The sequence below is a fragment of the Myodes glareolus genome, chromosome 3, assembly GCF_982192425.1.
Source record: "Myodes glareolus chromosome 3, mMyoGla1.1, whole genome shotgun sequence".
NCBI lineage: Eukaryota > Metazoa > Chordata > Mammalia > Rodentia > Cricetidae > Myodes > Myodes glareolus.
In genome coordinates, this window is record NC_142028.1 from 68,204,232 (window position 1) to 68,232,021 (window position 27,790).

At 37.2% G+C, this 27,790-nt stretch overlaps 1 protein-coding gene across 4 annotated transcripts in view; it reads left to right on the forward strand.

The window, feature by feature from the left end:
• Ago3 (argonaute RISC catalytic component 3) overlaps positions 1–27,790 on the forward strand; it is a 112,197-nt gene that overhangs the window by 19,537 nt on the left and 64,870 nt on the right. For 2 of the 4 annotated variants that reach the window (XM_048434409.3, XM_048434410.3), the window contains exons 3-5: positions 1,529–1,649; positions 7,348–7,556; positions 8,692–8,828. In XM_048434409.3, the coding sequence (XP_048290366.1) occupies positions 1,529–1,649; positions 7,348–7,556; positions 8,692–8,828 (467 nt within the window). Of the gene's footprint in view, positions 1–1,528; positions 1,650–7,347; positions 7,557–8,691; positions 8,829–18,736; positions 18,782–20,175; positions 20,260–27,790 lie in introns of those variants that run through there. The other 2 variants (XM_048434412.3, XM_048434411.3) reach the window with 2 other exon arrangements.

A 27,790-nucleotide genomic window follows, 5' to 3' on the forward strand; every position in this document is an offset into this window, starting at 1 on the left:
GTATATTTTGGAGATCAGACCTCTGTCTGATATGGAGTTAGTGAAGTTCTTTTCCCATTCTGTAAGCTGTCGTTTTGTTTTGTTGACCGTATCCTTTGCTTTATAGAAGTTTTTCAGTTTTAGAAGGTCCCATTTATTAATTGTTTCTCTCAATGTCTATGCAACTGGGGTTCTATTTAGGAAGTGGTTCCCTGTGCCAATGCATTCAAGTGTATTTCCCACTTTCTCTTCTATAAGGTTCAGTGTGGCTGGCTTTATGTTGAGGTCTTTGATCCCTTTGGACTTGAGTTTTGTGCGTGGTGATAGACATGGGTCTATTTTCATTCTTCTACATGTTGACATCCAGTTATGCCAGCACCACTCGTTAATTATGCTTTCTTTTTTCCATTTGATATTTTTTGCGTCTTTATCAAAGATCAGGTGTTCGAAGATGTGTGGGTTGATATCTGGGTCTTCTATTCGGTTCCATTGGTCCTCCTGTCTGTTCTTATGGCAGTACCAGGCTGTTTTCAGTACTATAGCTCTGTAGTAGAGTTTAAAGTCAGGGCTTGTGATGCCTCCAGAAGTTCCTTTATTGTACAGGATTGTTTTGGCTATCCTGGGATTTTTGCTTTTCCAAATGAAGTTGAGTACCATTCTTTCGAGGTCTTTGAAGAATTTTGCTGGGATTTTGATGGGCATTGCATTGAATCTGTAGATTGCTTTCGGTAAATGTAAGTCTTTAATGCTTTTCCATGTTACTATATATTGGTATCAAAATGCAGAATTAAAATAGAGGGTTTTTTTCTTTTTCTTTGTTTGTTTTTTGAGATAGGGTTTTTCTGTATAACATCCCTGACTGTCCAGGAACTCACTCTGTAGACCAGGCTGGCCTCAAATTCACTGAGATACACCTGCCTCTGCCTCCTAAGTGCTGGGTATAAAGGTGTACACCATAACCACCTGGCTAGAGTTTTCTCCTGTGGTACTGGGGAGTAAGCATGGGGCCTGTGCATGTGAGGCAGACACACTACCCCTGAGTTCCATCCCCAACGGGACACTTCACAGCCCCTCACTGATTAGGTGACATTGTTGAGTGGGTAGTGTAGGGAATATAGATGTGTTTGTTACTCTTCAGAAACTCACTGTAGGAATGAAGAATATAATTGTGATACAACAGACTGATTGTTCTAAATAGAGATACAAACAAGATGTATTTTAGCACAGTACAAAGAACATCTTACTGTTTGCGAAAGAAAGGTAAACAGTCAGGGAATGCTTAGAGAAGATGAAAGGGATTTTGAATCAAATGCTAATAATATTTTTCTGGTCAACAGCAACCCAAATGATTGGTTTACTGGATTCATTCTTGTCTTTGGGAAATATGTGCCATCCTTTGCCACCAGTGGGCTATCTTTCTGCTATCTTAAACTATGGTTCTGAAACCAAAAATCTTATTTTCAAGTCATTAAATAGTGCCACGAGCTATTTCATATTTTTGCATTTCATCTTGCAGAGGATTATGAGAATGTGTTTTTCCCTTCCTTAGGGAAGTAGTTGACTCAATGGTTCAGCATTTTAAAGTGACTATATTTGGAGACCGTAGACCAGTCTATGATGGGAAAAGAAGCCTTTACACAGCCAATCCACTTCCTGTGGCAACTACTGGGGTAAGATATGTTTCTTTATTGTAAAGTTATATTTGTGCTATATCTCCTTTTATTTCAGTCTTTTTTAGATTTATTTATTCTCATTTTATGTGATGAGCATTTTGCCTGTGTGTATGCCTGTGCATCATGTTTGTGCAGTGCCTGAGGAGGCCAGAAAATGGTGTCAGATTCCCTATAATTAGAGTTACAGCTAGTTGTGTGCAGCCATGTGGGTGCTGGGGACCAATTCTGGGTCCTCTGCAAGAACAAGTGCTCTTAACCACTGAGCCATCTCCCTGTATCCAGAAGCTATTTTGTTGTTCCCTACCCAGTCCTGCAGCCACTTATAAAATAATTCCTCAGAGGCTATAAATGAACTATGATTGTTTGACTGATGACTAGCTAGCTCTTATATTTAAATTAATCCATTTCTATTAATCTATGTATTGCCACATGGCTGTGGCATTGCCTTATTTTCTGCATCTTGCTTCTGTGGCTGCTGCAGGCATCTTCTCTTGACTCAGCCTTCCTTCTCCCTATATCTCTGCTTGGATTTCCTGCCTAGCTATATTCTGCCTTGCCATAGGCCAAAGCAGCTTTATTCATCAACCAATAAAAACAAAACATTTGCAGTGTACAGAAGGACATCTCACATCATTTGCCTTTTTCTATAATTAAAAGGGAAGATTTTAACTTTAATAATTTAAAATTACATAAAACAAAATGGTTATCAAGTAAGAATTACAGTTACAATATTTAGTCTATTTGTATTTGACAAAATTAAATAAAATACTCTATCCTATCTTTGTGACTCTAAAGTTTCGTATCTAATTTATCTTTTGTCATAACTAAGGAAAAGTATAACTATTTAGTCTTCAACTCTTATCAGAGACCCCAGAAGGATATAATAGTCCCTGAGTAAGCAAGAAATTCATTGTAAGGAACTTCCAAAATTCTAGAAATGACAGAAACATCTGGCTGCCTGGACAGTCACCTGCAGGAATATAGTATCTGGTAGACTTTTCAGTGAAGCAAGAAATTTGAAAGACTGTCCTGCCTATATTGGCAGTTTGTCGGCCACTTTTCTCTTGTCCTGGAGAATGACTGTCAGTTTCCTCTGTGAAGCAGGAACCCTAAAAAACTGTCCAAACCTTGTTTTGGAAAGTTCAGCAGCCATTATTCTGTGGGTCCTGCATGTCTAGTTTATACAGCATTTTGTCAAGTCGTCCAAGCAAGAGCAGTTTCTTGCCCAGATGGCTAGTCTCACCACATTGGAAGCAAACTCCATAAGGAGCTTCTTTGATGCCCATCATGTTCTTGAAGTAATTGGTGCTGCCAGGAGCAGACGTGTCTCACTGTCAAGAAAAATTTAAGTTCTTAAAACATTTAAATTTCATATTCTGTAGGTCTCTGAAGTATTTAAAGATTACCTATCTATCTGAAATATATCTCTGCATGTCCAAAAAACCTAATATGACTATAAGTTTGACTATTAAAGATAATTGTTAATTTGTATTTCTTAACTATACATTACATTTTCAATGTGTAAACATAACACATTAACCATGAGTAGAAATATATATATATACAGTATAACAAAATTGACCTTAAGTTTGTGTCATTAAATCAAAATCCATACCAACATAAAGTATTTTGAGAATAACAGTTGTTTTGGGGATTAAAGTAGATTTAATAATCTACCTTTTTATCATTTCTATATCATATCTCCATTTTTTCTTTAGAAAGAAATTGACTATGACCCTTAACCATTTATAACCAACCCCCTTTAAATGAAAACAAACATAAACAATATTTTGGGAATTTGGGCATAGTTTTCTATACTACTTCCTGCTGATGGGAGGCACTGGCAATCTTATGGGGATCCTGAGAAAATTTAGAATTATGGTCAAGCCCTGCCTGGGATATATTGTGTGGCTGGTCCATCTCAGCTGGTAGTCTTGAAGCTGTTGTGGATGTTGGGTCACCTGGGTCATCATTCCCATTGGAGACCTTTCCAGGGATCTTGCTTGATCAAACCATATTAGCCTGTGAGGAATCCACAGCTTTCTATCTTCTGTGGAAACAAAAACAGAACCTTTTTTCAACGCAGCATATTCTTAGAACCATTTAGATAGACACCTTCCTAGACCTGGATGGAAGGGGGAGGGCCTTGGACTTCCCATAGGACAGGGTTCCATGCCCTTAAAGGGGAAGAGAGGAGGGTGAGTGGGGGAACGGGAGGGGAATGGGAGGAGGAGAGGAAGTGTAAATTTTTGAATGGAAAAATTAAAAAAATTTTAAAAAGAGATTAAATATATATGTTGCTTTAACTTAGTAGCCCCTATAATCAATTGTTTCTTAGTATATAGCTCACTAACAGTCAAAAAATTTTAAAAAACACAATAATATACATAATCCAGACTCTGTATATTTTCCATCTTTGTGTGTCTTATTTTTATATTATTTTACTGTCTCTTTGAGGATTTTATTTTTTTTAAAGTATATTTTTTTTGTAACTGCATATACTCTTTTTTTTTCTCTCTTCCAAGCCTACATCCATTTTTTTTTAAAACGCACTGACTGTTTAGAGGTTTCTTTTTGTCTGAATATGTCTTTATTGTATATCTGTAATCTTTTTTTGGTGATGGTTTTAAATTGTTAAGTGGGCATGGCTAGAACCAAAGCAGCAGATTTGGGTGCTGGCTTCACCCCTCTCGACTTTCCAACATGTCAGAGGTATGTTTACCACCAGCTCTGGGAGTCATGTTTAACACCCCAACTGTGGGAAGCAGTGGGTCCACATAGCCACCAAGTTGTAGCAGCTGCCCACAAACCTCATTCAAATGTTCTCCTGAAAGAGCCATCTGTGCTGCTAGCATGAACCAGGAAACCATCTCTTAAAGGAGCCATGCATCTTCTTGCCGTCAGCAAGCAAAGCCTATCTGAAAAATTGTAGCTACCAAGAAGCCATTTATGACTCTGTGTCTAGAATTCCTTTTGTTTTTAAGCTTTCTCAGACTTATGTGGATATACCTGCCCCACACTGGCACCATTTGTAGCTGGAAGCTCTTCTGTTGTCCCTACTGGGTTCCGTAGCAGGTTGTAAAATGATCACTCAGAGGCTATATGTTAACTATGATTGTTTGGCCAATGGCTCAGGCTTCTTACTGGCTAGCTCTACATATAAATTAACCCATTTCTGATAATCTGTGTATTGCCACATGCCCTGTGGTTTACCCATATTGCTCTGGTATCTTACTCCTCTGGCGATTGTTGACATCTCCTCTTAACTCTGCCTTCTTTTTCCCTGTATCTCTGCTTGCATTTTCCACCTGGCTATATTTTGCGCTGCCATAGGCCAAAGCAGTTTTATTCATCAACCAATAAAAGCAGCACATATTCACAGCATACACAAAGACATCCCACATCACTCCCCAGTCCCTATATCTCCTTTTAAATGATCTACTATCATTTTAAATTATAATCCATACTAATGTGATCATTTTTCAACTTCTGTTGAAATAATGTCAGGTTTACAAAAAAACCTAAAGAGCAATGCAGAAAAGTCACATATACTTTACTCATATTCACCAATGTCCTTAACAATTTGCTGCTCTGATTTTAGAATTTTTTCTTAGTCTCTTTTGCTCTTTCATGAAACAAAAATACATACATACTTTTTCCTAACCCATTCATAGTTGGGTTACATACATTATGCCCCATTAATAATATTTTAATACATATTATTTCCTAAGAATAAAGATTAAAAACTATAGCATATTTGCCAACTTAATTAAATTTATTATTGGCATAATACTTTTGTCCAATCAACAATCTATATTCTAGTTTTTCCTATTGTTTTCATTATGTTCTTTAGTGTCTTCCCTTCCTCTGATAAAGAATTCAGTCCAAGATCATGCTGATAGACATCACATGACTTTGGTCTTTATTGTAGAACAATTATCTAGCCTTTTTCTTTTCTTTTATGATGTTAACATGATTGAAGACCATAGATAAGTTATTTTTAGACTGCTTCTGAGCTGTGTTTGTCATCTCCTTTCCCCGGTTACATTTTGTTTATATATAATTTAGCCAGAATATTGCAGAAGTGCTCTTCTTTCATCAGTCCCGTTTACCCAGAGGTCCATAACTTCAATCACTTGGTTAAGTTGATTTCTGCCTTTTTTTTTTTCCTACCAAGATAATTCTTTTTCTCCTTGTAGTTAGTATCTAAGGGGAAGTGTTTTTGTTTGTTTGTTTTTGTTTTTTACTTGTATCATACCAATAACATTTTAATCTCTCTTTTTTTTGGTTTTTTGTTTTTGTTTTTCAAAACAGGGTTTCTCTTGGAACTAGCTCTTGTAGACCAGGCTGTCCTTGAACTCACAGAGATCTGCGTTGGGATTAAAGGCTTGTGCAACCACCACCTAGCTCATCTTAATCATTTTAAAAGTACAATTCAGTACTGTCAGGAACCTTTACAATGTTATATAGTCATCACCACCATCCAGAGTTGTTTTTATTCTGTTGAAACTCTATACCCACTGAACATTTGTCTTTTTTTAATTAAATTTATTTACTTATTTTACATCCAACTGCAGTTTCCCCTCCATCCTCTCCTCCTACTACCTCCGCTCTGATTCACTCCTCCTCTACACTAAACACTCTATTACCCACTCCCATCAACCCTTGGAAATCACTACTCTCCTTTCTATGTCTTTGAATTTGCCACCACTAGGCACCTGAAGTAAGTGGAGTCATGAACAGTTATCATTTTGTGACTTGCCTATTTCATTTAGTGTTGTGTCCTCAGATCATATTCACAGTGTAGCATGTTAGAATTTCTTTCTTTTTCAAGACTGATTAATAAATTACATCGATTACATGTACACAACACATTTCATTTGTCTATTTTCTGCTCTTAGACACCATTTAGTTCTCATTGTATAACTTAGGGTGACCTTGGACTCTCCTTGTGTTTCTTTTTTGCAAAAGAAAGCAAATACATGAGTATTTTTCATCTTTCCCTTCTACAAAAGATGTTGTCTCTTATACTATTTTATATTTGTGTTGTTCATTTAATAATATGGCTGGAAAATGATCATATAACAGCTCCAAAAGTCCTTTTTTAAAATTTATTTATTATGTATATAGTGTTCTGGGCACCAGATCTCATTATAGATGGGTGTGAGCCACCATATGGTTGCTGGGAATTGAACTCAGGACCTCCGGAACAGCAGTCAGTTCTCTTAATCTCTGAGCCATCTCTTCAGCCCCCACAAGTCCTTCTTTTATCTTTTCTTTTCTTTTTTTTCTTTTTCTTTTTCTTTTCTTTTTTTTTTTTTTTTGATTTTTCAAGACAGGATTTCTCTGTGAAATAGTCCTGGCTGTCCTGGAACTCACTTGATAGACCAGGCTGGCCTCGAACTCATAGAGCTCCTCCTGCCTCCGCTGCTCAGGTTCTGGGATTATGCATCACAACCACTCAGCTCTTCTTCCTTTTTTTATAGCTGCCTAAATGTTAGTGTATTTAAGTAAGTTCCAGTGTTTTAGAATTATGAATAATACTACCATGAATAAACTATGTATTTGAATTTTAATCTATTAATTTGACTTAAGATTTTTTTTATTTTTGCTTGTTATCTTTTTATAGGTTAAATTTTAAATAATTAAATCTATCCTTTTCAACATTTTACACTTGGGTCTTGTCCCATCACAGGTAGATTTAGATGTTACATTACCTGGGGAAGGTGGAAAAGATCGACCTTTCAAGGTGTCAGTCAAATTTGTATCCCGGGTGAGTTGGCACCTGCTACATGAAGTGCTGACGGGACGGACTTTGCCTGAGCCACTGGAATTAGACAAGCCAATCAGCACTAACCCGGTCCATGCGGTTGACGTGGTGCTACGACATCTGCCCTCCATGAAGTAGGTGGTTCTGGCTTCTTTCCTCCTTAGAGTGAGTAGTAGAAGCCTTCCTCAGTTAACCTTTGTGTGTTCCATGCTTTTCATTATTTCATTTGTACAACAATCGCAAGTAAATTATACATCACTAGCTTAGCTAGTCTAGTGAATTATTCTACAGAGATATTTCTAACCGTTTATCTTAGGACCTATAAGTCTTGAATAACTGATATTTTCAGATATACTATGAAGTTAAATCACTGTTTTAAAAATGATTGCATATTTTATACATAGTATCAGATTTGTTGAAATTATTATTCTTGGGCAGGAGATAGAATTCAGACTGGAGGGCTGGAGAGATGGCTCAGAGGTTAGGAGCATAGGCTGTTCTCCCAGAGGACTGGGGTTCAATTCCCAGCAACCATATGGTGGCTCATAAACATCTATAATGAGATACGATGCCCTCTTCTAGCATGCAGGCAGAACATTGTATATATAAACAAATCTTTTTTAAAAAAGGAAAAAAAATAAAAATAAAAAAAGAATTCAGGCTGGAGTCTTTGCCCAGCATACTTGAGGTCCTGTATTCAGACTCCTGCACCAGGAAAAAGGGAGAGAGGGGTATTGCTGTTTAAAACCATACTACCTTTCCATATTCCTGGACTTGCATATGTCAAGTAGCTTTGAAACAGTTAGTATAGCTATCTGGAAACATTTGTAAAAATCGCTTACTCTTCAACAATTTAAAGTTGGAATGCTCTTGTTTTTAAGAAAGTATTTTAAGGGACAAGTGAGGTAGCACACACCTTTAATCCAAGAGTTTGGGAGGTAGAGGCAGGCAGATCTCTGTGAGTTCAAGATCATCATGGTTTAATATAGTGAGCTGTAGGTTGCCCAGAGCTACATAGTGAGATGCTGTCTTAAAAATAATAATAGTAAAATATATTGCTTTGTAAACTAACAGATTCTGAAAATAGACAATTTCAGAGAAGGATGTTGATGAATTTCTTCATTTAGAATAGCCTTTTGCTTTCATGTGTATTTGTAATTGTAGGTATCATGATAAGTTAATTGTCTTTGCTTTCATGTCCTCTGTCCTGCAGATTTAAGTATTAGTATTAGAAGGAAAGGATTGAACATGCCATTTTAATTTTTGTAGATATACGCCTGTGGGGCGTTCCTTTTTCTCAGCTCCAGAAGGATATGACCACCCTCTGGGAGGGGGCAGGGAAGTATGGTTTGGATTCCATCAATCTGTTCGGCCTGCCATGTGGAAAATGATGCTAAATATTGATGGTAAGGGAACTAAAACCATATTATGAATTGGGTAGTCAATTTCTATATGGCATGTATGTGTGGTTTTATTTACACAGTTGTGTTACTGAGTCTTAAAGTAATACTTGGATATGTATTATGACAGCCTAATAAAACCTTAATATTTTTATTATTTTTCATTTGTAAATCCTTCATGCAGAACCTGTCTGAGAATGATGCTAAACTTGAAACAGGGACATGAAAACGTGTAAAAACCCTGGTGTGATCATTTGAGAATTTTATCTTACCAATAATTTACTTGTATTCTCTTCACTCTTAAGTCAGCATTTAATTGTAAAATTCATATGTTAAGAGAAGTGTGTTAGGGTCATAGTGGCCCTAGCCAGGTGTTCCTGTTGTTCTTAAAGCATTACTGACTAGTTTCATTTTTAAGTGTTTTCCTTCAAATGCTCTCAAGCTGATACATAAGTGAAAAGAACAGCATGTTTAATACCATATGTATGTAGCCATTATTCATTTTGTCAGGGTTTTTTCTTTTACCTTTGTTAATCTGTCTATATTTCCTCCTCTCTGCAGATATTTTAGGTCACATTCCAGAACAGCATGTTACTTTGTCCCTGCTACATACACCACTAAAAACTGGGATGTTTTCTTATTCATTAGCAATATCATTTTTTATGTAAGAAAATTAAAAAAATAAAATTTATATTCTCCAATTCGCAGTCCAAGATTATATTTCCTTGGTGGTCCCAAATATGTCTTTTTCTGCTTAATTGATTCCAATCAGAATGTAAACAAGATTTACACATCACATTCCTTCCCACCCTCTTCTTTTCTTCTTTTTAAAATTTCATTAACTTCTTACTGAAACTTCTTATTGAAACTGTATTATTATAGACTATCCCCAAATCTGTGTTTGTCTTTTGTTTTCTTAAGACTTGTTTCTCTGTCTCCTATATTTTCTGAAAATAAGTTATCCCTAGAAGTTTAATTCATTTTGTGTAGAAAGTGAAATATATATGTGTGTGGATGTATGTGTATGTACATATATATGCATATACATGTGTGTATATGTATATAAACACACGTGTATGTATTGTGTTTTATATTATATCCTACTTGGAACAAACAGTAAATTTAGAGGTCTAGCCTTTATAAACCCCAGTCGAACTTGGTAGTTACTGATGTATTCATTGACCATGCTCCCGAGTCATTTATTGCACTAGGAATTACCAGCTGATGCCTTTTCTCATTCTCTTTTGATTTTTCTCATATAGCACAGCCATATAGTCCAGGTTCATCATATTTCTTGCTTAGTAGCTGGAGTTAACCCTCCCTCCATGTGGATCTTTACAGATCAACACAGTTTCCTCATTTTTTCCTAGTTTTTGCCATTGTAAAACTAACGAGAGATAATATTTAGCCAGTTCCCTTTATATGTGTATTAGGGGTATTTTAATTAATTTTTAATTTCTTGCTATCTTCAAATATTACTTTACATATATTTAATGTATGTGTAAGATAGATTTCTGGAGATGAGACTAGGAAGTCAAGGGTAAATGTTATTTATAATTTTGATCACTATTTCTAGAGTCCCCTCTGTCGAGGTTTTAAGTGTTTTTCATCTACAAAATACTTGTCTCCTTATACATGTGTTGTTGAATGCCTAGATTTTTCCCAGTCAGATTTGCTGGTTTAAGTGTTTTTTTGTTGTTTGTTTGTTTGGGTTTTTTTTGCTTTGTTTTGTTTTGTATTTTTGGAAACAGATTCTTATGTGTGACTCAGCCTGGCCTAAAGTTCACTGTGTGGTTCAATCTGCCTTTGTACTCCAGTCTCAGCCTCCCAGCTGAAGGATTATAGGTGTGAGCTCCTTACTGTGCCTGACTTAAAACTAAGCAAACCGTTCTTAACTAATACGAGGACCACTTGTGATTCATTCTTTCTTACTTTTACATTTATTCTTTTTAGGTACTAAGGACAGGGCCCAGGGCCTTGATACACCTTACCATACTGTTGGCTTATGCATTTTTTTTAAAAAAATCTATTTTATGTTTGAGAATTTCATATATATGTAAAATGTATTTTGGGGCTGGTGAGATGGCTTAGAGATTATGAGTATTAACTGCTCTTCCAGAGGTTGTGAGTTCAATTCCCAGCAACCACATAGTGGCTCACAACCATCTCTAGTGAGATCTGATGCCCTCTTGGCATGCAAGCAAACCTGCGTACAGAACACTGTATAAATAATAAATAAAAATAATAAGTTATTTTTAAAAAATAAAATGTATTTTGACTATATCCACTCCTTTTCCTCACCTCTAATTTCCCTGACACTCCATTCCCATCCCATCTTCATGCCCTTTTTTTTTTTTTATTAACTAGCCTACTATTTTCAGTTAGTGCTGCCACTGTGTGCAAGGACTTGGGCCGTTCTCTGGAGCCACACATGACCCAGTGAGAAATCACTGATCCACTTCCAGCAGCTTTCAGCTGCTATTAACTCCTCTGCTAGGGCAGGGCTTCGTAAGTTTCCTGAGCCTCTCCCACCTCTATTGAGGTTTGACTGAAGGTACCGGCTGTTGCTGTGAGTGATGGCCATGTCATATCCCAAGGCAGCATCTCGCAGCGCTCCTCCCATCCTGCAGCTCATAGGATTCTCTCTGTCCCCTCTTCTGTGACAGTTCATGAGCTCTGGGTTCAGGGGGAATTGACACAGATGTCCCTTTTGGGGCTGAGCTCTCAGTCACTCAGGTCAGCACTTCCACTAGTGAAGAGTGCATTCGCTGCTGCCCGCTGCCCAAAGAAACTTTTGTGACCAAGGTTTATAATTAAACTGTTATTTGTCTTGCAGTCTTTGAAAATGTGGGCAGTTATTTTGTTTTCATTGATTTCTGTTTTTGATACATAAAGTATGCTTGTTGGCACACACACACATACACACGCATTTATGACTTTTATTGTGTGATAAAGTTACTCTCATGTTTTCAAAACCATTCTTACTTGTTTTATGCTATAGCCTTTCAAAATACTGTGTCCTCACCCAGTGTGTAAGACAGAATATTTTAGCTAAGATCTTATTATTTCATCAGTTAAAATAAATTGGCTTCTGTAAGGTGTGGAGTCTTGCCTTGAATCCAAAAACATACTATCTACTTCTGTTTTTTTGCTTCAGGAAACTAAGGCTTTCCTCAAGTACAGTCTATGTAATCTTGGTATTCTTGGGTATTCTCCACATTTTGTTGCTATTAAATGGGTTTAACATTTAATGGTACTTTTTAAGTATTTAATATAACTGGTTCTTATTTATAAACATGAAGGCTTTTAACTTCTATATGTAACTTTTTAATCTTTCTGCCTTATTGAATTCCATACTTTTATAGTATTTTTTCAAGTAATTTTCTTGATGTTTCTATGTTACAGTCATATGGTCTGCACACAGTAACAGATTTGCCTCTACTTTTTTTCTTGTCAGATTACGTTGCCTAGTTTAGGTAGGATAGTAGCAAACATCAATGATTATTCTCTTTTTTTCTCATTTTAGGGAAAAGGTCCAGTGTTTCTCTATTAAGTATTATGCACATATACCTGTTTTTACTATTATTATGTTAGGGACATTTGCTATATTGTTGTTAAGGAGCATTGCCCAATTTTCATAAGTATTTTGATCAAGAATATATGTTAAGGGCTATAGAGATAGCTCAGTGGTTAAGAGCACTGCCTCTTCTTCCAGAGGATCCGGGTTCAGTTCCCAGCCCCCTCATGGCAGCTCTCAACTATTCATAACTTCGGTTCCATGAGATCTAGCACATGGATCTCACACAGACGTACATACAATACACATAAAAATGAAAGTAAATAATTTTAATTAACTAATTAAGTAAAAATATTAGTAGTGAGGCTATCTTTGATTATGTTCATAAGCCACATTTACTTATTATAAAATAATTATTTTACCAATATTTTATTTAATGTATAGAATTTTATAAAACAGTTTTTGCCATCTCAAACTTTTTATTTCTGTCATTTCCCCTATTTTTTAATTTTTGTATATTTGTGTTTGTTCTTTTTTTCATGATTAGTGGCTAGCAGTTTAGTCAACTGAGTTTTTAAATTTAGATTTATTTATTTTATTACCTTAAATGTATGGGTGTGTTTTTTGCCTGCGTGTATGTCTATGTTCTACTTGCATGTTTGATGCCCTTGTAGGTCAGAAGGGCATGTCAGATCTCTTGGGACTTGAGTTACTGATGGTTGTGAAACTCTATAGGTGCTGGGAATCAAACCCAGGACCTCTACAAGAGCAGCCAGTGTCTTTAGTCACTGAGACATCTCTCCAAATCCACCCCCAGATTCTCTCCCCCCCCCATGACAGAAAACCTAATTTTTGTTTAATTATTTTAGTTCTTCCAACTTTGTTTTCTATAATTTCTCTTTCATTTTATAATATTTTTCTTCTTCGGTTAGCTAAATTAGAGTTGTTTTCTTACTTTTTTGAACTAATCAGTAACTTTCATTTTTTTCCTCATCAGTAAAAATATTCAAAAAACAGTGAAATTTCTTCTAATCACTGTTTGAGCTTTTCTGCACAGCCTCTGAATTGTAGTGTTTTCACCACATAATTTTCTAGAAACTTCAACCTTCATTTTTATTTCACTTATTTATTTATCTATTTAGCTTTTCAAGACAGGGTTTCTCTGGCTGCCCTGGAACTCTGTAGACCAAGCTGACCTCGAACTCACGAGATCCACCTGCCTCTTGAGTGCTGGGACTGAAGGTGTACATCTCCACTTCCCAGCCTGCTATGTTCATTTGTATTACCCCTATAACCTATATTGTTTGAGAGGCGTTTTTATTTTTTTAAATGTTTTTATTTATTCCTTCAGGAGACTTCTTAAATTTTAAGTTAAGATCTAACTGCTTTCTGTTTTGCTATAAATTTCAAGTTTTAACATTTTGTTCATCAGAAAATGTGGGAAGTCTTTTTTGTTGTTGTTCTGCAGCTTTCAAGACTCAATTCTCAGTTAGTTAAAAACATCTTAAATATTAATCTTTGTATTTTGTGTGTGTGCACATGAATATATACTTGTATGAGAGCATAAGTGTGGAGGTGAGAGTCTGCCATCTTTTATTTTCCCGAGATAGGGTCTCACTATGTAGCCCTGACTGACTGTCCTAAAACTCCCTCTGTAGACCAGGCTGCTCTGTTGAATTCACAGAGATCCACCTGCCTCTGCCTCCCAGTGCTGGGATTAAAGGTGAGCATCACTATGACCAACCTGCCCTCTTTTTCCATCGTGTAAATCCTAGAAATTGAACTCAGCAATCTTGTTTACCTTTCCTTTCTTTTTTGATTCCTTCCCTTCTTTTCTTCCTTCCTTCTTTCTTCCTTTTTCTTCCTTCCTTTTTCTTCCTTCCTTCATTCTTTCCTTCCTTCCTTTCCCTCCCTCCCTCCCTCTCTCCCTTACCCTCCCTTCTTCCTTCCTTCCCTTCTTGTTTTCTTTTCCTTTTCTTTTTTTTTAAAGAAAAGAACTTTTGAGACAGAGTCTTGATATTTGTCCAAGGTGACTTGAACTTCTAAATTCTTACCCTTCAGAACAGCTTGGATTACTGGTTCAAGGAACCACCCCCCAGCTTTGGGTACTAAGAGGGTATTGCTGTTACCAGGCCCCTATTATCTTCTGGGCTCAAGTGAGCCTCCTCCTCTGTACTACCACAGCTGGGATACGGGTGCATGCCACCCACCTGCCTTGTTTAGAATTTGTTAAGTAATTTGTGTAGCCTAATAAGCGGTCAGTATTTCTGATACTTTAATAGTTACTTTTTAAAAAGTATATTTATTTATTTATTAGGGTAAAATTAAATATCCATCAAGCTACCATTTTGATTATGTTGTCATTTATTGACTTCCCTACTTATCTTTGTTCTTTCTGACTAGGAGGAATAAAATTTTTAATTTTCCATTATTAGTAGTAGTATTGTTTTTTTCGATACAAAGTTTCACTGTGTAACAGCCTTGGCTGTCTTGGAACTCATGTTGTAGACCAGACTGGCCTCAAACTCACAGATATCTGCCTGTCTCTGCTTCCCAAGAGCTGGGATTAAAGGCGTGGGCCATCACCACTGGCTGTGTTTATCATTTTATGTCTAATAATTTGTGCTTTCTGAATGCTGTGACTATATTGATTAGTGTGGCTTTCTTCGTCTGTCTTTTAGGCAAGTTTGACATTTTATTGAAGGATTGCAGTCCAGGCAAACAGTTACAGATCTATATAGAGATGTAGATATAGATTTTTTAATATATATGAATATTTTGCCTCCATGAATATCTATGCATAATGTGCATGCCTGGTACCCAAGAGAAGAGAGCATGAGACTGGAGTTACAGATGGATGTGAGCTGCCATGTGGGTGCTGGGAATCGAACCAGGGTCCTCTGCAAGAGCAGTCCATGCTCCTGACTGGTGAGCCATCTCCAGTCCCATAGACACATCCTGATATATTATAGGATAGTTTTACTTTGTTAGGTCAGTAGTGCTTGTTTTGTTTTGTTGGTTGTTTTCTTTCTGCTTAGTAGATTAATTGAGCCAGATTGATAGCAAGTTCTTGCTTTGTCAAATTATATCATTTCCCCCACCTCATTGACTTTAAAAGGTGTATCTTCTGTAGTATGTTTATTTTTTTGAGACAGGGTTTAACTCAGGTTGGCCTTGAACTCTTGATTCTCACATGAAGTGCTAGAATTAAAGGCCAAAGTGCCCAGCTGTGTTTTATGGTATTTTCAATACAAGAAAGACCTCTTCTTCCTCCTTCTTTCTTCCGTTTCTGTCATTGTTTGTTTGTGTGTTTGTTTTTTATTAGGGTATCAATATTGACTCTGGCTGACCTGGAACTTGCTATGTAAACCAGGTTAGCCTTGAACTCATGACGATATACCTTCCTCTACCTCCCAAGGGCTGGGATTAATGGTGTGTTCTGGTTTGACAGCAAGTGCCTTCACCTGCCAAGCCTTTTTACCAGCCCCAATTTTGCCTAAATTTTTTAACTTGGCTTTTAACTTTAAGTCATATCTATTACATATGTGGTGCAATTGTTGAGTTTATTCTACTTGTTATCTTTGTTTCTAATGGTCTTACATTTTAGCGCATATACTAGTTGTGCTTCATTCTGTCACCTGTGTGTACCATTTGCTTTCATCTTATGTCTGCCATTAAATATGTTAGTGCTTACTACCAGGCCTTTCACTCAAGTGTGGCCTGTAACCTGTTGGTTTTAGTTCATCCTCCAGAAGGGTTCATCGGAGTGAAAGTTGAGTTTGCGCATTATTGTGTTTATTTCTAAAGACTGGGGTAGGAGGATTGCTGAAAATCCTAGAGCAGCCAGGTGGTGGTGGTGCATGCCTTTAATCCCAGCACTTGGGAGAAAGGCAGAGTGATCTCTGTGAGTTCGAGGCCAATCTGGCCTACAAGAGCTAGTTCCAGGATAGGCACCAAAACTACAGAGAAACCTTGTCCCGAAAGAGTGAGAGAGAGAGAGAGAGAGAGAGAGAGAGAGAGAGAGAGAGAGAGAGAGAGAGAGAGAAAGGAAGGAAAGAAGGAAGGAAGGAAGGAAAGAAGGAAGGAAGGAAGGAAGGAAGGAAGGAAGGAAGGAAGGAAGGAAGGAAATCCTAGAGCAGCCTGAGTTACAGAGTGAGTTCTAGACCATTTGGTACTACCTAATGAGCCCTTGTCTTGAAAAACTGAAAGAATTTTAATGTGCGGCCAGTGTTTCTTACTGTACCTTTTGGTATGTGTTTACTGTATTAATTACTTAGATCTGCCTTAAGTTTTTTTTTCTTTACATTTACTTACTGTGTGTATTTATGGATGTGTCTGAATGAGCTCATGCCATGGTGTATGTGATGGTCAGAGGAGAGTGTGTGAGAGTTGGTTCTCCGTCTACCTTGTGGGTCCTGGGGATAGAATTCAGACCATCAGATGGTGGCAGGCCCCTTTACTTTGAGCTAGCTCACCAGCCCTCTTTTTTGGATTCTAAAGTATTTGCTCTTAGTTCTTTCCATGACTTCATTAAGATCTTTTTAGTAGGTAATGGTGGCACACACCTTTAGTCCTAGCACTGGGGAAGCAGGGACAGGAAGATCTCTATGAGTTCAAGGCCTATATAATGAGTGCCATGCCATCCAAGACTACATGGTGAGACCGTGGCTTAAAAAAAAAAACAAAACCGTCGGACAGTGATGGCACATGCCTTTAATCCCAGCACTCGGGAGGCAGAGGCAGGCGGATCTCTGTGAGTTTGAGGCAAGCCTGGTCTATAGGAGCGAGTTCCAGGACAGGCTCCAAACTACAGAGAAACCCTGTCTCGGAAAATAAAATAAAAAGAAAGAAAAGAAAAAGAAATTTAATAGAGTTTCACCGTTAAGAAATGTTAAATTTCATTTTCATCTCTTGTCATATTGTCTGTTTAGTTTGTCAGATGTAATGCACTGCTTTTTGGTATTTTTTGTTTGAGAAAAGAGTCTCACTGTATAGAATAGCCCAAGTTGTTCTGAAACTATCCTCCTGCCTCAGCCTTGGAAGTACTAGGATTATAAGATGTGCCTCTGCATCTAGCTTTACAGTTTTTATATACTGTCTTTGTATATAAATGCTTACTTTTTGTAGCTCATATTTGAATGAAATGTATTCACTCAAACCACTGATAGAAGATGTAGGAAGAATGTTACATGCACTTTAGCATCAAGATAAGTTTCCAGATTTCTCTTCTTGAAAGCTCCATCCAGAAGGGGGGAATGGAGTCATTTAAACTACATCTTCATCTCCCATGCTTTCCAGTAACTTCCATGATTTAACTGTTGCAAACTACTATTCATTTACAGCTTTCCTACACAATTATTTCAAAATAAGAAATTACAAAAAAATGCTTCATTTATAATTTTAAGTTATATTTAAAGATTAATCAGTTTAAATTAATTTTATTATTTATTTACTTACTTACTTATCTTTTTATTTTAGGTGTTGAGACTGGGTTTCTCTGTGTAGTCCTGGCTATCCTAGAACTCACTCTGTAGACGAGACTATCCTGGAACTCACAGAGATCCACCTTTGTCTACCTCCCGAGTGCTGGGATTAAAAGTGTGTGCCACCACCGCGAGGCTGAGACTATGATTTTAAACACTCTCCTCACACTCTGATGATACGTTCTTATGCCCCCATTCTATCTCAGATCCAAACATGACCTTTAAGCTAAGATTCTTTCTCTCTGGGAATGAAAATATACTGTTTCCCCTTAGATTCCTTGTACTTCCTGTCATTCTGCGGTTGTCTACATTCAGATATGACTTCTTGTATAGATTTTGCTAGTCCTGAATACTTGGGCTGTATTTACTTACAGTGTGGCATTTTCTGGGCATTTTATCTCCTGGTTTTATCAAAATGTACTTTTATTAATATTCTCTTTATTAATCTGTACAGAATCTAGGGAAAAGATGAGGAAATGGGACTAATTGCTGTTATGTTTCTACCAGAACTTGAAAGTTTACCTTTCAAAATTATTAAGAAAGGGTTTCTAAATAATCTATTGGTCAAATCACCAAGGAAATTTGAGTTTTGAACAAAATGATAATTAATAATATATACCAAAAGTGGTATGATTGATTTAAACAATGCTTAGAGAGAATTTAAAATTTTACTGACCTGTTAGAACAGAAGAAAGGCATCAGTAGCTGGAGTATTTATCTTAAAATGTTAGAAAATTAAACACAAAGAGACTAGAAGGAAACAAGAAATAAAATAGGAGTTAATGAAATAAAAAGGAGTTTAAACCTGCTGGTAGGGAGACTTACTGGGTTCTTAAGAAAGGTAGTGACGTGATCGTATTTGTTTTCCAGAAAGAGACCTCTGGCAGCAGTTTGGAAAATAGATAGAGGAGAAAAGCTAATCTGAGAAGCCAGTAGGGGCTTTTCAATCACTAGCTCAGGTAAGAGATGCTGATGCTCTGATGTGGGATGGAAAGGAAGGGACATATTCATTCCAAGGAAAGGCTTAAGAACCATGTCCTCAAAAGCAGAACTTTGGGTGTAGTTGCTGGCACATGGAACTGACTAGAAATAAATAGACCAGAAACCTACTAAGTTTTTAAAGAAATTATACTTACAAAGAACTATAAGTCTGGTATATCAAATCTATCAAGAGTCCATCCAAAGAAACAGAACTGGTAGGAAATACATAGAGAATCAGGTTGTACAGTTGTGATAAAGCTGATCTGAAATCCTTAGAGAAGGTGACAGGAATAGCGAATCTCGGACATAATCTAAGCTGCTGTCTGGAGATGGAGCTGCTTCTTTCTTTCTCTCAGGCTCATCCATGTTATCCTAGATAATGTCCTTTATGTTCAGTCACCTAATTATGAACTTTGATTGCATCTATAAAATAACTTCTCAGCAACGCCTATATTAGTGTTTGATTGAAATAAATAAAAACTAATAGCCTAGCCAAGTTGACACTCTAAGAAAATAACATAATCTGAGTGTGATAGACTTAAACCTGTAAGCCTAGTTAGTACTCAAGAAGCTGAGGCAAAATTTATATATTCTTGTAAGTTTAAGGCCAGCCTGGCTACATAGTGAGTCTAAGAGCAACTTGAGCTACAGAACAAGTAAAACTCTGCCTTTTTATTTTTGTATTTACTTACTTGCTTATTTATAAACCCTATCAATAGTTGGTTGAATTTTTCTATGATTTTTTTTTAGTCATTGAAACAAGTTTAGAAGCAGTACCATATATGTTCTAAACTAGTTTTTTGTCTAGCATTTTTTTTTTTGGTCTAAAAGTCTGTAGTGGTGAGTGCTGAAAGTTAGAATGTTAGACCAAACATGGTGACTCACCTGTGATCCCAGGGATCCGGAGTTTAAGGTCACCCTAAGCTACACACAGAGTTTGAGGTCAGCCTGGGCTAAATAATGAGACCTTGTCTTTTAAAGCAAACAGTGCCTAGTGTGGGTACTGCTTGCCTGCAATTCTAGCTCTTAGAAGACCCAGGCAGAAAGGGAGGGCTCAAGGTCGGCTGGGCTGCTTACTGTGAGTCTTTAGGAGAGATGGTGTAGACAGAAACAGAAAGGGGAGGGTGAAGTCATGAGGAATTACAGCATGTAAGAGAACAAGTGAGCCAAGAATTGCTGTTACATGCAGTATGGGAACAAAAAGAAAAAATAAGTAAAATCCAGTTCAAAGTTGAAGTCAACAAAAGTGTATTCAAACATTAGATGATTTCAATTAAACGAGACCTTTTGCAGTAAAATAAGAGCAAGAAAGAATATCACTGCTATGATTTTTAGTCACTGTCGTGTTTTCTAACTTCTGTTCTTCTTACAGGTTTCAGTCTACATGTTACTTCCTTAAGAAGCAGTGTTTGACACCCTTCTCCCCCAGTCCAGCCACCCCCCAAGTCTGAGTTAGGTATTTGTCTTATATATTCCAGCAGCACAGTGTACGCCCTCTATAATGGCATGTTCCTCCCTGAGATATCTGTTTACTGTTCTGCGTCTCCTATGAAAATGGACATAGAGTGTTGTCGTTCACCATTGTATACTCCATGCCTAGCATAACTCACACCAAGCAAAGAATGAATACATCCAAGAGCATGTAAAAGGAATGCCCAAAAGGCTTGGAAAGCAGAAACATTTACAGGACGAAGTAATAGCCAAGCTAGTATAATATAGGAAAAAGATTTGTAGTTTAGGTTGAAAGGCAGATACCCAGGAATAAATTTTCTGAAGTTTGTAAAATACAAAATTTTACTGAAAGATGTGAAACAAACTTCAAACCAAAAAAGGAAAAGAAAAAATGTTGTATTTATTTAGAAATCCTAAGATATAAGTTATCCCAAAATAAACTTTTACGTACAACACTAATTAAAACCCAAATGGTCTATATTAGGATACTTCATAAGTCTGTTTGATTTTGTCTTTTGGTTTTGAAACAGTGTTTCACTAAGTAGCCCAGGTTGTCCTAGACTCTACATAGAGCAGAGTGCTCTCTGCCTCCCAAGCGCTGGGATTAAAGGTTGCAACATCACACAAAGCTTGATAAGTCTGTGTTTGTATTGAAGGATAATTGATCACGAGAAACCAATACAATTTTAAAGAAAAAGGAATTGCCCTCTTAATTGTGAAACACTAACCGTTATATACAATGCTGTAAGTGCAGCAACAAACAGATTAATGACTCTCAGAGAGAACCTAGAAACAAAGCAGCTGTGTATTTATAAAAACTTTGTAAACATCTGAGTTGGCATTTCAAGTTAATGGGGAGAAGGAAAATAATAAATTGTATTTAACAGTTATAAACATTTTGAAAAAATATTTGGATCCAGCTGGGTGGTGGTGGTGCAAGTCTTTAATCCCAGTTCTTGGGAGGCAGAGGCAGGTGGATCTCTAAATTTGATGCCAGCCTGGTCTCCGGAGTGATTTCCAGGATGGTATTTGTCCCATTGTCCAGCATTTGTAATCCCATTGTTGGGGTGTCAAAGCGGAGAGGATCCCTGGGGCTTGCTGGCCAGACATTCTACTGCATCAGCAGACACCACATTCCTGGAAAGACCCGACAAAAACTCAAGTGGCGAAGACACCAGACACTGACTTCTTCCCTCCACATGTGCACGCACGCACACTCACAATTGCACCACATACTCACACATGCACGCACACACACACACACACTCACCTAAGCAAAAAAAAAAAGACAGAAAAGTAAACTGTCAAAAGTTGGAGTTTGTATAAATCCACCAAGTTAAAATAATAGAATGTTTGCAGTTCATAGAGCAGAGCTTTATAGACTCTAAGGATAAATAAACAGAAGAATGGGTAGTTCTCAAAGAAGAACCAGTGACTAATACATAGATTCTCAAATCCACTAATAATCATGAAATTACAAGTAGGATCAATCAAGTACATCTGATCTGTACAGGTTTTTAAGTCTTATAAAATCATCACATGCCTATAATCCAACTACTTGGGTCATCCATCAGAGAGATCTCAAGTTCAAACACTAGCTTGTGCAGCATGTAAGACTCAGCCTCAACAAAAACATATAGAAGGCAGCAAATGTTGGTAAGGAACTCTCATGGTTTAGAAATATGCTTTAGTATAACTATTTTAAAGAATAGTTTTTGTTGGAATGGTTTGTTGAGGGGCTTTATCTTTATTTGGTTTGGGTTTGGGTTAGTTGTTTTAAATTTAGAGACAGAATCTAACATAGGCCAAGCTGGTTCTACAGAGAGAGTTCCAGGATAGTCAAAGGTACACAGAGAAACTCTGTCTCAAAAACAACAATAATAACAACAACAAAAATTATGGCATCTTAATAGAATGAACATAGTGCCTGAAATTTTAAACGTTTCTCCCCTTCTAGGCTTTATTAAGATGTGATTGACAAAGCTGTGTATGTTTAAGGCATACAATATGTTTGATAATATATGTTCCAGGGTTAGAGAGTTGCCTCAGTGGTTAAGAGCACTGATTGCTCTTCCAGAAGACCTGGGTTCAATTCCAGCACCCACATGGCAGCTCACAACTGTCTGTAACTCTAGTTCTAGGGGCCTGACCCCCATGGCAAAACACCAATGCATATAAAATAAAAAAATAAGATAATATATGTTCCATGTGGAATCATCACCGTCTATAGCACCCCAATACCTCACATACTAGTCACATTTGTGTTCACTTCTGAGACCATTTGAGACCTACACAGTGAATATGCATATAAATATACACTAATAATATATATAGTGTATTAGTTAAGTTCACCATACTACAAATTAGTTCTTAGAACTTAACCAATACCTGAACATCTGTGCTCTTTGACCAGTGTGTCTTCATTTTTCCCATCTCCAAACCTCCCAATAGCGTGGTAACTACCATTCTGCTGTTTCTGAGTTTGGATTCTAAAATTCCACTTATAGGTAAAACCAGATAGTAATTGTCTTTCTGTGCCTGGTTTATTTCACTGAACATACATGACCTCTAGATTCATCCATGTTATCAAAAAATGACAGGACTTCCTTCTTTTTTAAGGAAAAATAAACTCTTTCACACACAACACAATTTTTTAAATCCATTGATGTGTCAGTAGCTATAGGTTGTTGGTATATCTTAGCCATTCTGAACAGTGCCACAATGAAAACGGGAATGCAGATGTCTCTTTGACATAGTTATTTTTAATTTGCTTTTAGTATAAAGCCAGAAATAAGATTGCTGTACCTTAAGTAGTTAAATTAAGTAATTTTAATGGTACATATAGAACCACAGCCTTGTACATGTTAAGCAGATATTCTACCACTGACCTGCATGCCCAACAGTTTATAATATTTAAATAACTTCATACATTTTTCCACAATACCTGTACCAAGGATTTACTTATTTACTGCCAGTAAAATGTATTAATAATGTAAATTAATGTTACTGTGAACAACAACAAGAACTGAGAAGTGTTGTTCTGGTCACCTTACTTGTTGAATATCCTTTCTTTGTTGCTGTGTGGTTTTGATTTTACAGCCCTTGTACCTGTTTACTACACTAAACTAAACAACATTTACTAAAGTTGAAATTAGCTAGAGTAGGCTGGTACTGAGCAATGCAAATACCACAGAGAAGCAGGGTTCAAATGGTTCCATGAATAGTCACCTGCTCCCAGGCTTGACCACCTGAGTTTGATCTCTGGAACCCACAAGGTAGAGAAAGAAAACTGACTCCTGCAAGTTGTCCTCTGACCTCCACATGCGCGGGCGCGCGCACACACACACACACACACACACACACAATAAATGAATGAATGAATGAATAAATGTTTTGGATTTTTTTAAAGGAAATATTACAGAGCTGATCCAGTGAGAAGAGGCGTCTACTGCCAGGCTGGTGACACCTAGGCACACCAAATTGATAGATCAGAGTTTAGGAAGTACCGCAAAGGGGAGTGCTGAATGCGGTGGACCATGCAGACGAGCCATTGCGCTCTCAGTGGCTGAGAAACACTTCCTAAGGAGATGACAGGTGGGGGAAAGAAAAAGGTTGGCACTGGAGAGGAACATGGAAAAGGACTCTAAATAATCTTTAAACCTGTGACCAAAGGTATCTTGAGAGAAATTGTTCTGTGACATTTGGTACCCGAACTCTCAGTTAAGCAGGTAAACTTACTATATTTTACTAATCTAAGACTCGGGTTTTGTTTTTTTTTTCCCACATTCAACTTCTCTGAGATTGGGCACTGTCTTGGAATTAGTACTTTGTCCCAGTTTGATTTCTTTTTATTGGTATTTGACATATTGCTGTCAGTGGCACCTTAGAATTCAATTAAATTCAGAGAAGTTGGCCCTTTTGAGGTCACCCCATTAACTGCTCGGATTTTATTGTTGTAATTCATAATGTGTAAGAAGCATCCTGTCCCTTAGGTAGAGTTTGGTTTGTCAGGTTTGGGGCTCAGGGGTACTAGGGACTAATCTGGGGCCTGTTGCATGCTAAGAACATACTACCACTGAGCCACATCCCAAACCTTTGCTCCAAGCATTTTGTTATTTTCTCAAATAAATTCCCACCCTAGAACTGAGTGCAATAGTGCACAATTATAATTATGTCCATGTGGGCTGAGGTGGGAGGGTCACTTGAGTGTACCAGCTCAGAATAAGCCTGGGTAACACAGAGTGACTGACTTCATTTCAAAATACACTCCCCCAAACACAGTTATGAATTCGCATATACCCCAAACTGAGTAGTACAGAGACCAAAGGCCGTTTGCCAAAGTTCCGCATGAGCCTTACTTAAATGTCGAATTCTGATTCCACAATTATGAGTGTGATGTAACTATACTGCATCACTTAAGAAGCAGGTTCTTGAAAGGCAAGTCTTACACCTTAGACATCTTAGCTTCAAACAGATTATTTTACAGACAGAGTAACTCAGTGGTAGGATATTTGCCTAAGGTGTAAATGCCTAGGTTCCATCAAAACAAAAACTTTTTAAGATTTTTAAATAAAAAGTAGCTTTCTCTAAAACATTCTTTATCAAGCCAGGCATAGTAGCACATACTTGTTGCCTCATCTATTTGGAATATATCAAATAGACAAACCAAACATTTGTTGATAATAAATCTTAAATCTATTTTAAAATAATTCTTTGGTATACTGTTATTTCCCCTTTTGTTAAACATGAAAAGAAATTGCACACTAATGGATGTGTTTAATTTTACATAAGCATGGTGATGCATACCTGTAATCCTAGCACTTGGAAGGAGCGTCAGGAGTTCAAAGTCATCTTCGTCTATATAATAAGTTCCAGACCAGCCAGGGGGGAAAAAATTTAGTCTTGCCTGAGTATTTGATGCTTCAGGACATAGAAAATAGTCAGTGTTTTTCAGAGCTGATCAATGTTTTAATTTTATAATCACCAAAGCTGAGAATGTGGCTTGGTATAAATATGTAGTACAGAATAACAGAAGACTTGTTAGGAATATTTCCGGAATTATTGGAGGTTCTGTCCCAATCCCAAACCAAAATTCTTTTAACAATTTCTTTTTAGACTCTAGCGAGCAATTTAGACAACATTTGTTTGTTTGTTTGTTGAGACTTGGTCTCTCTATCAGCCCTTGAAACTCACTATGTAGACCTTCAACTCATAGAAGATCCTCCTGCCTCTGCCTCCCAAGTGCTGGGATTAAAGGCGTAGGATACCATGTGCCACTCAACCATCAGTTTTAAAAATCAAACATTCTAATATATGGAACTTGAAGGTACACTAATTTGATCTTTGCTAAGGAATGACAAATATTAATCTTCTTTTTCATAACTATATTAAAATATTCTAAATAAAAGAAAATTTGGGCACACAGTAAAATTTCTACAGTTCTTCAAAGCATACAGCAGTCCCTGATTTGAGTCAAAGTATTTGAGGCCGCGTTCATTAGAATGACATGGTGCTATGGTAGATGTAGTTCAGAGTTCTCGTGCTCTGTGTTTAGAACCAAGGCTACGGCACAGGCAAGCACTTAGGAAACAACGCAGATTCGTCACAGGCTGGATCCTCAATTTTCAGTCATTGAGCCAGAAGCCTTCTATTGTTGTCAAAATTTTCACAGTCCACATGTTCAGTCAGACTCACAGTTTATTGTAATCAAAGCCAGGGTCATCCAGGCAGTCTGTCCTCACATTAGGACAGCGTGGTGGTGGTAAGAATATCAGTGCAGCCTGCAGATCGGTTTCTTGACCAGACTGGCCTAGAACTCACAGAGATCTGGCTTTCTCTGCTTCCAAAGTGCTGGCATTAAAGGCGTGTGCTACCACCTCTGGCTTGAGTGTGCCTTTCAAACTTGACTTACTGTGTGGTCCTCTTGAGATTACACTTGATTGTTGTCTTAGACATTCCTTTGTCAAGTAATTCAAAAACATTAATAGACAACAACAACAGCAAGAAGCTAACATCAGGGCAAAGAGGTGAACAAAACTGCCTCCAAGTGGTGGTGGGGATATTACTCTAAAACACAAAGACACTGTAAAATACAGTGAAAAATTCACATGGAAAACAACAACAGATCCCAGCCCAGAAACAACAAAAAGATTATAAAATAAAACAAAATGCCAAAATGGGCAGGGTTGAGGCAGAGGGATTAAAAGTTGGAGGTCATTCTCCGCTACATTGAGTTGAAGGCCAGTCTGCTGTACATGAACCCTCTCCGGGAAAAGTAAAAACTTCAACCACACACCTAGAAAATAGGAAGGCGGGACACATCCCCATAGATTCAGAAACCTTTATCTGAAGGGTTGGTGGGGCGATGCCTGGCTCTCCTGTCTTAGCCTCAGATGGTGATTTTAGTAGGTCCTCTCCTGGTTTTACACCATAAGAACCAAGTCTCAACTTGCTCTTTCAGGTGTCCTGTTATTGACACCTTGGAAGCCTCCCAGTCAGGGCAGAGGTCCATTTCTCAATGTTTCTTTTTTTTTGTTTGGTTGGATTTTTTTGTTGTTGTTGTTGTTTGTCTTTTCTGACTTTTTAAACATTTATTTATTTAGTGTATATATATGTACACATGCATGCACTCATGTACACATTCATGTACACATCATAGTGCACATGTAGAGATCCAAGGACAACCTACAAGAATTAGTTAGTTCTCTGCCTCCGCCTTGTGGGTTCCAGGGATTCAATTCAGATCATCAAGGCTTGACTTCAAGTGCCTTTTCCCCTCTCAGTCATCTTGCTGGCCCAAAAGTCTCTTGATTTTTTGACATAATCATTCATAGCTCTATTTTTCCTTCTTGGGACTGCCTTAGCTGTAATCTAACCATTCTGGTAAGTTGCAAGTTATTTTCATTTTATTCTAAGAATTCTTCCAATTACACACTGATTTTTCCAGTGACCCTATTGGTCATTCAAGCACATATTGTTTAATCTCCATTTACTTGTAGTTTCTGTTGCTATGATGTCCAGTTTTGTTTCATTACAATCTGGTAAAATAAATCATTGAAGGCTTTTATATTTTGCAAAATCTTGCTCCATTTAGAGAATGTTCTGTGGCCTGCTGCATGTATATTCCACAGCTTTATTGGAATTTATTCCAATTTATTGGAAATAGTGTATAAAATATTTTATAGATGATTTTTTTATGAAAATGAACCTTTAGCTGGGTAGTGGTGGCACACGCCTTTAATCCCAGCACTCGGGAGGCAGAGGCAGGCAGATCTCTGTGAGTTCAAGGCCAGCCTAGTCTCCAAAGCTACAGAGAAACCCTATCTCGGAAAAACTAAAAAAAAAAAAAAAGAGAGAAAGAAAGAAAGAAAGAAAGAAAGAAAGAAAGAAAATGAACCTTTAATTATAGAGTAGTTTAGATTCATAGGCAACTAGGCGGTGCAGAGTTCTCGTATACCTGATAACTAGTTTTCCCACTGTTAGCATTTACATTAATAAGAGAGAAAGGACATGTGTACCTGGTCATGAAAACTTAT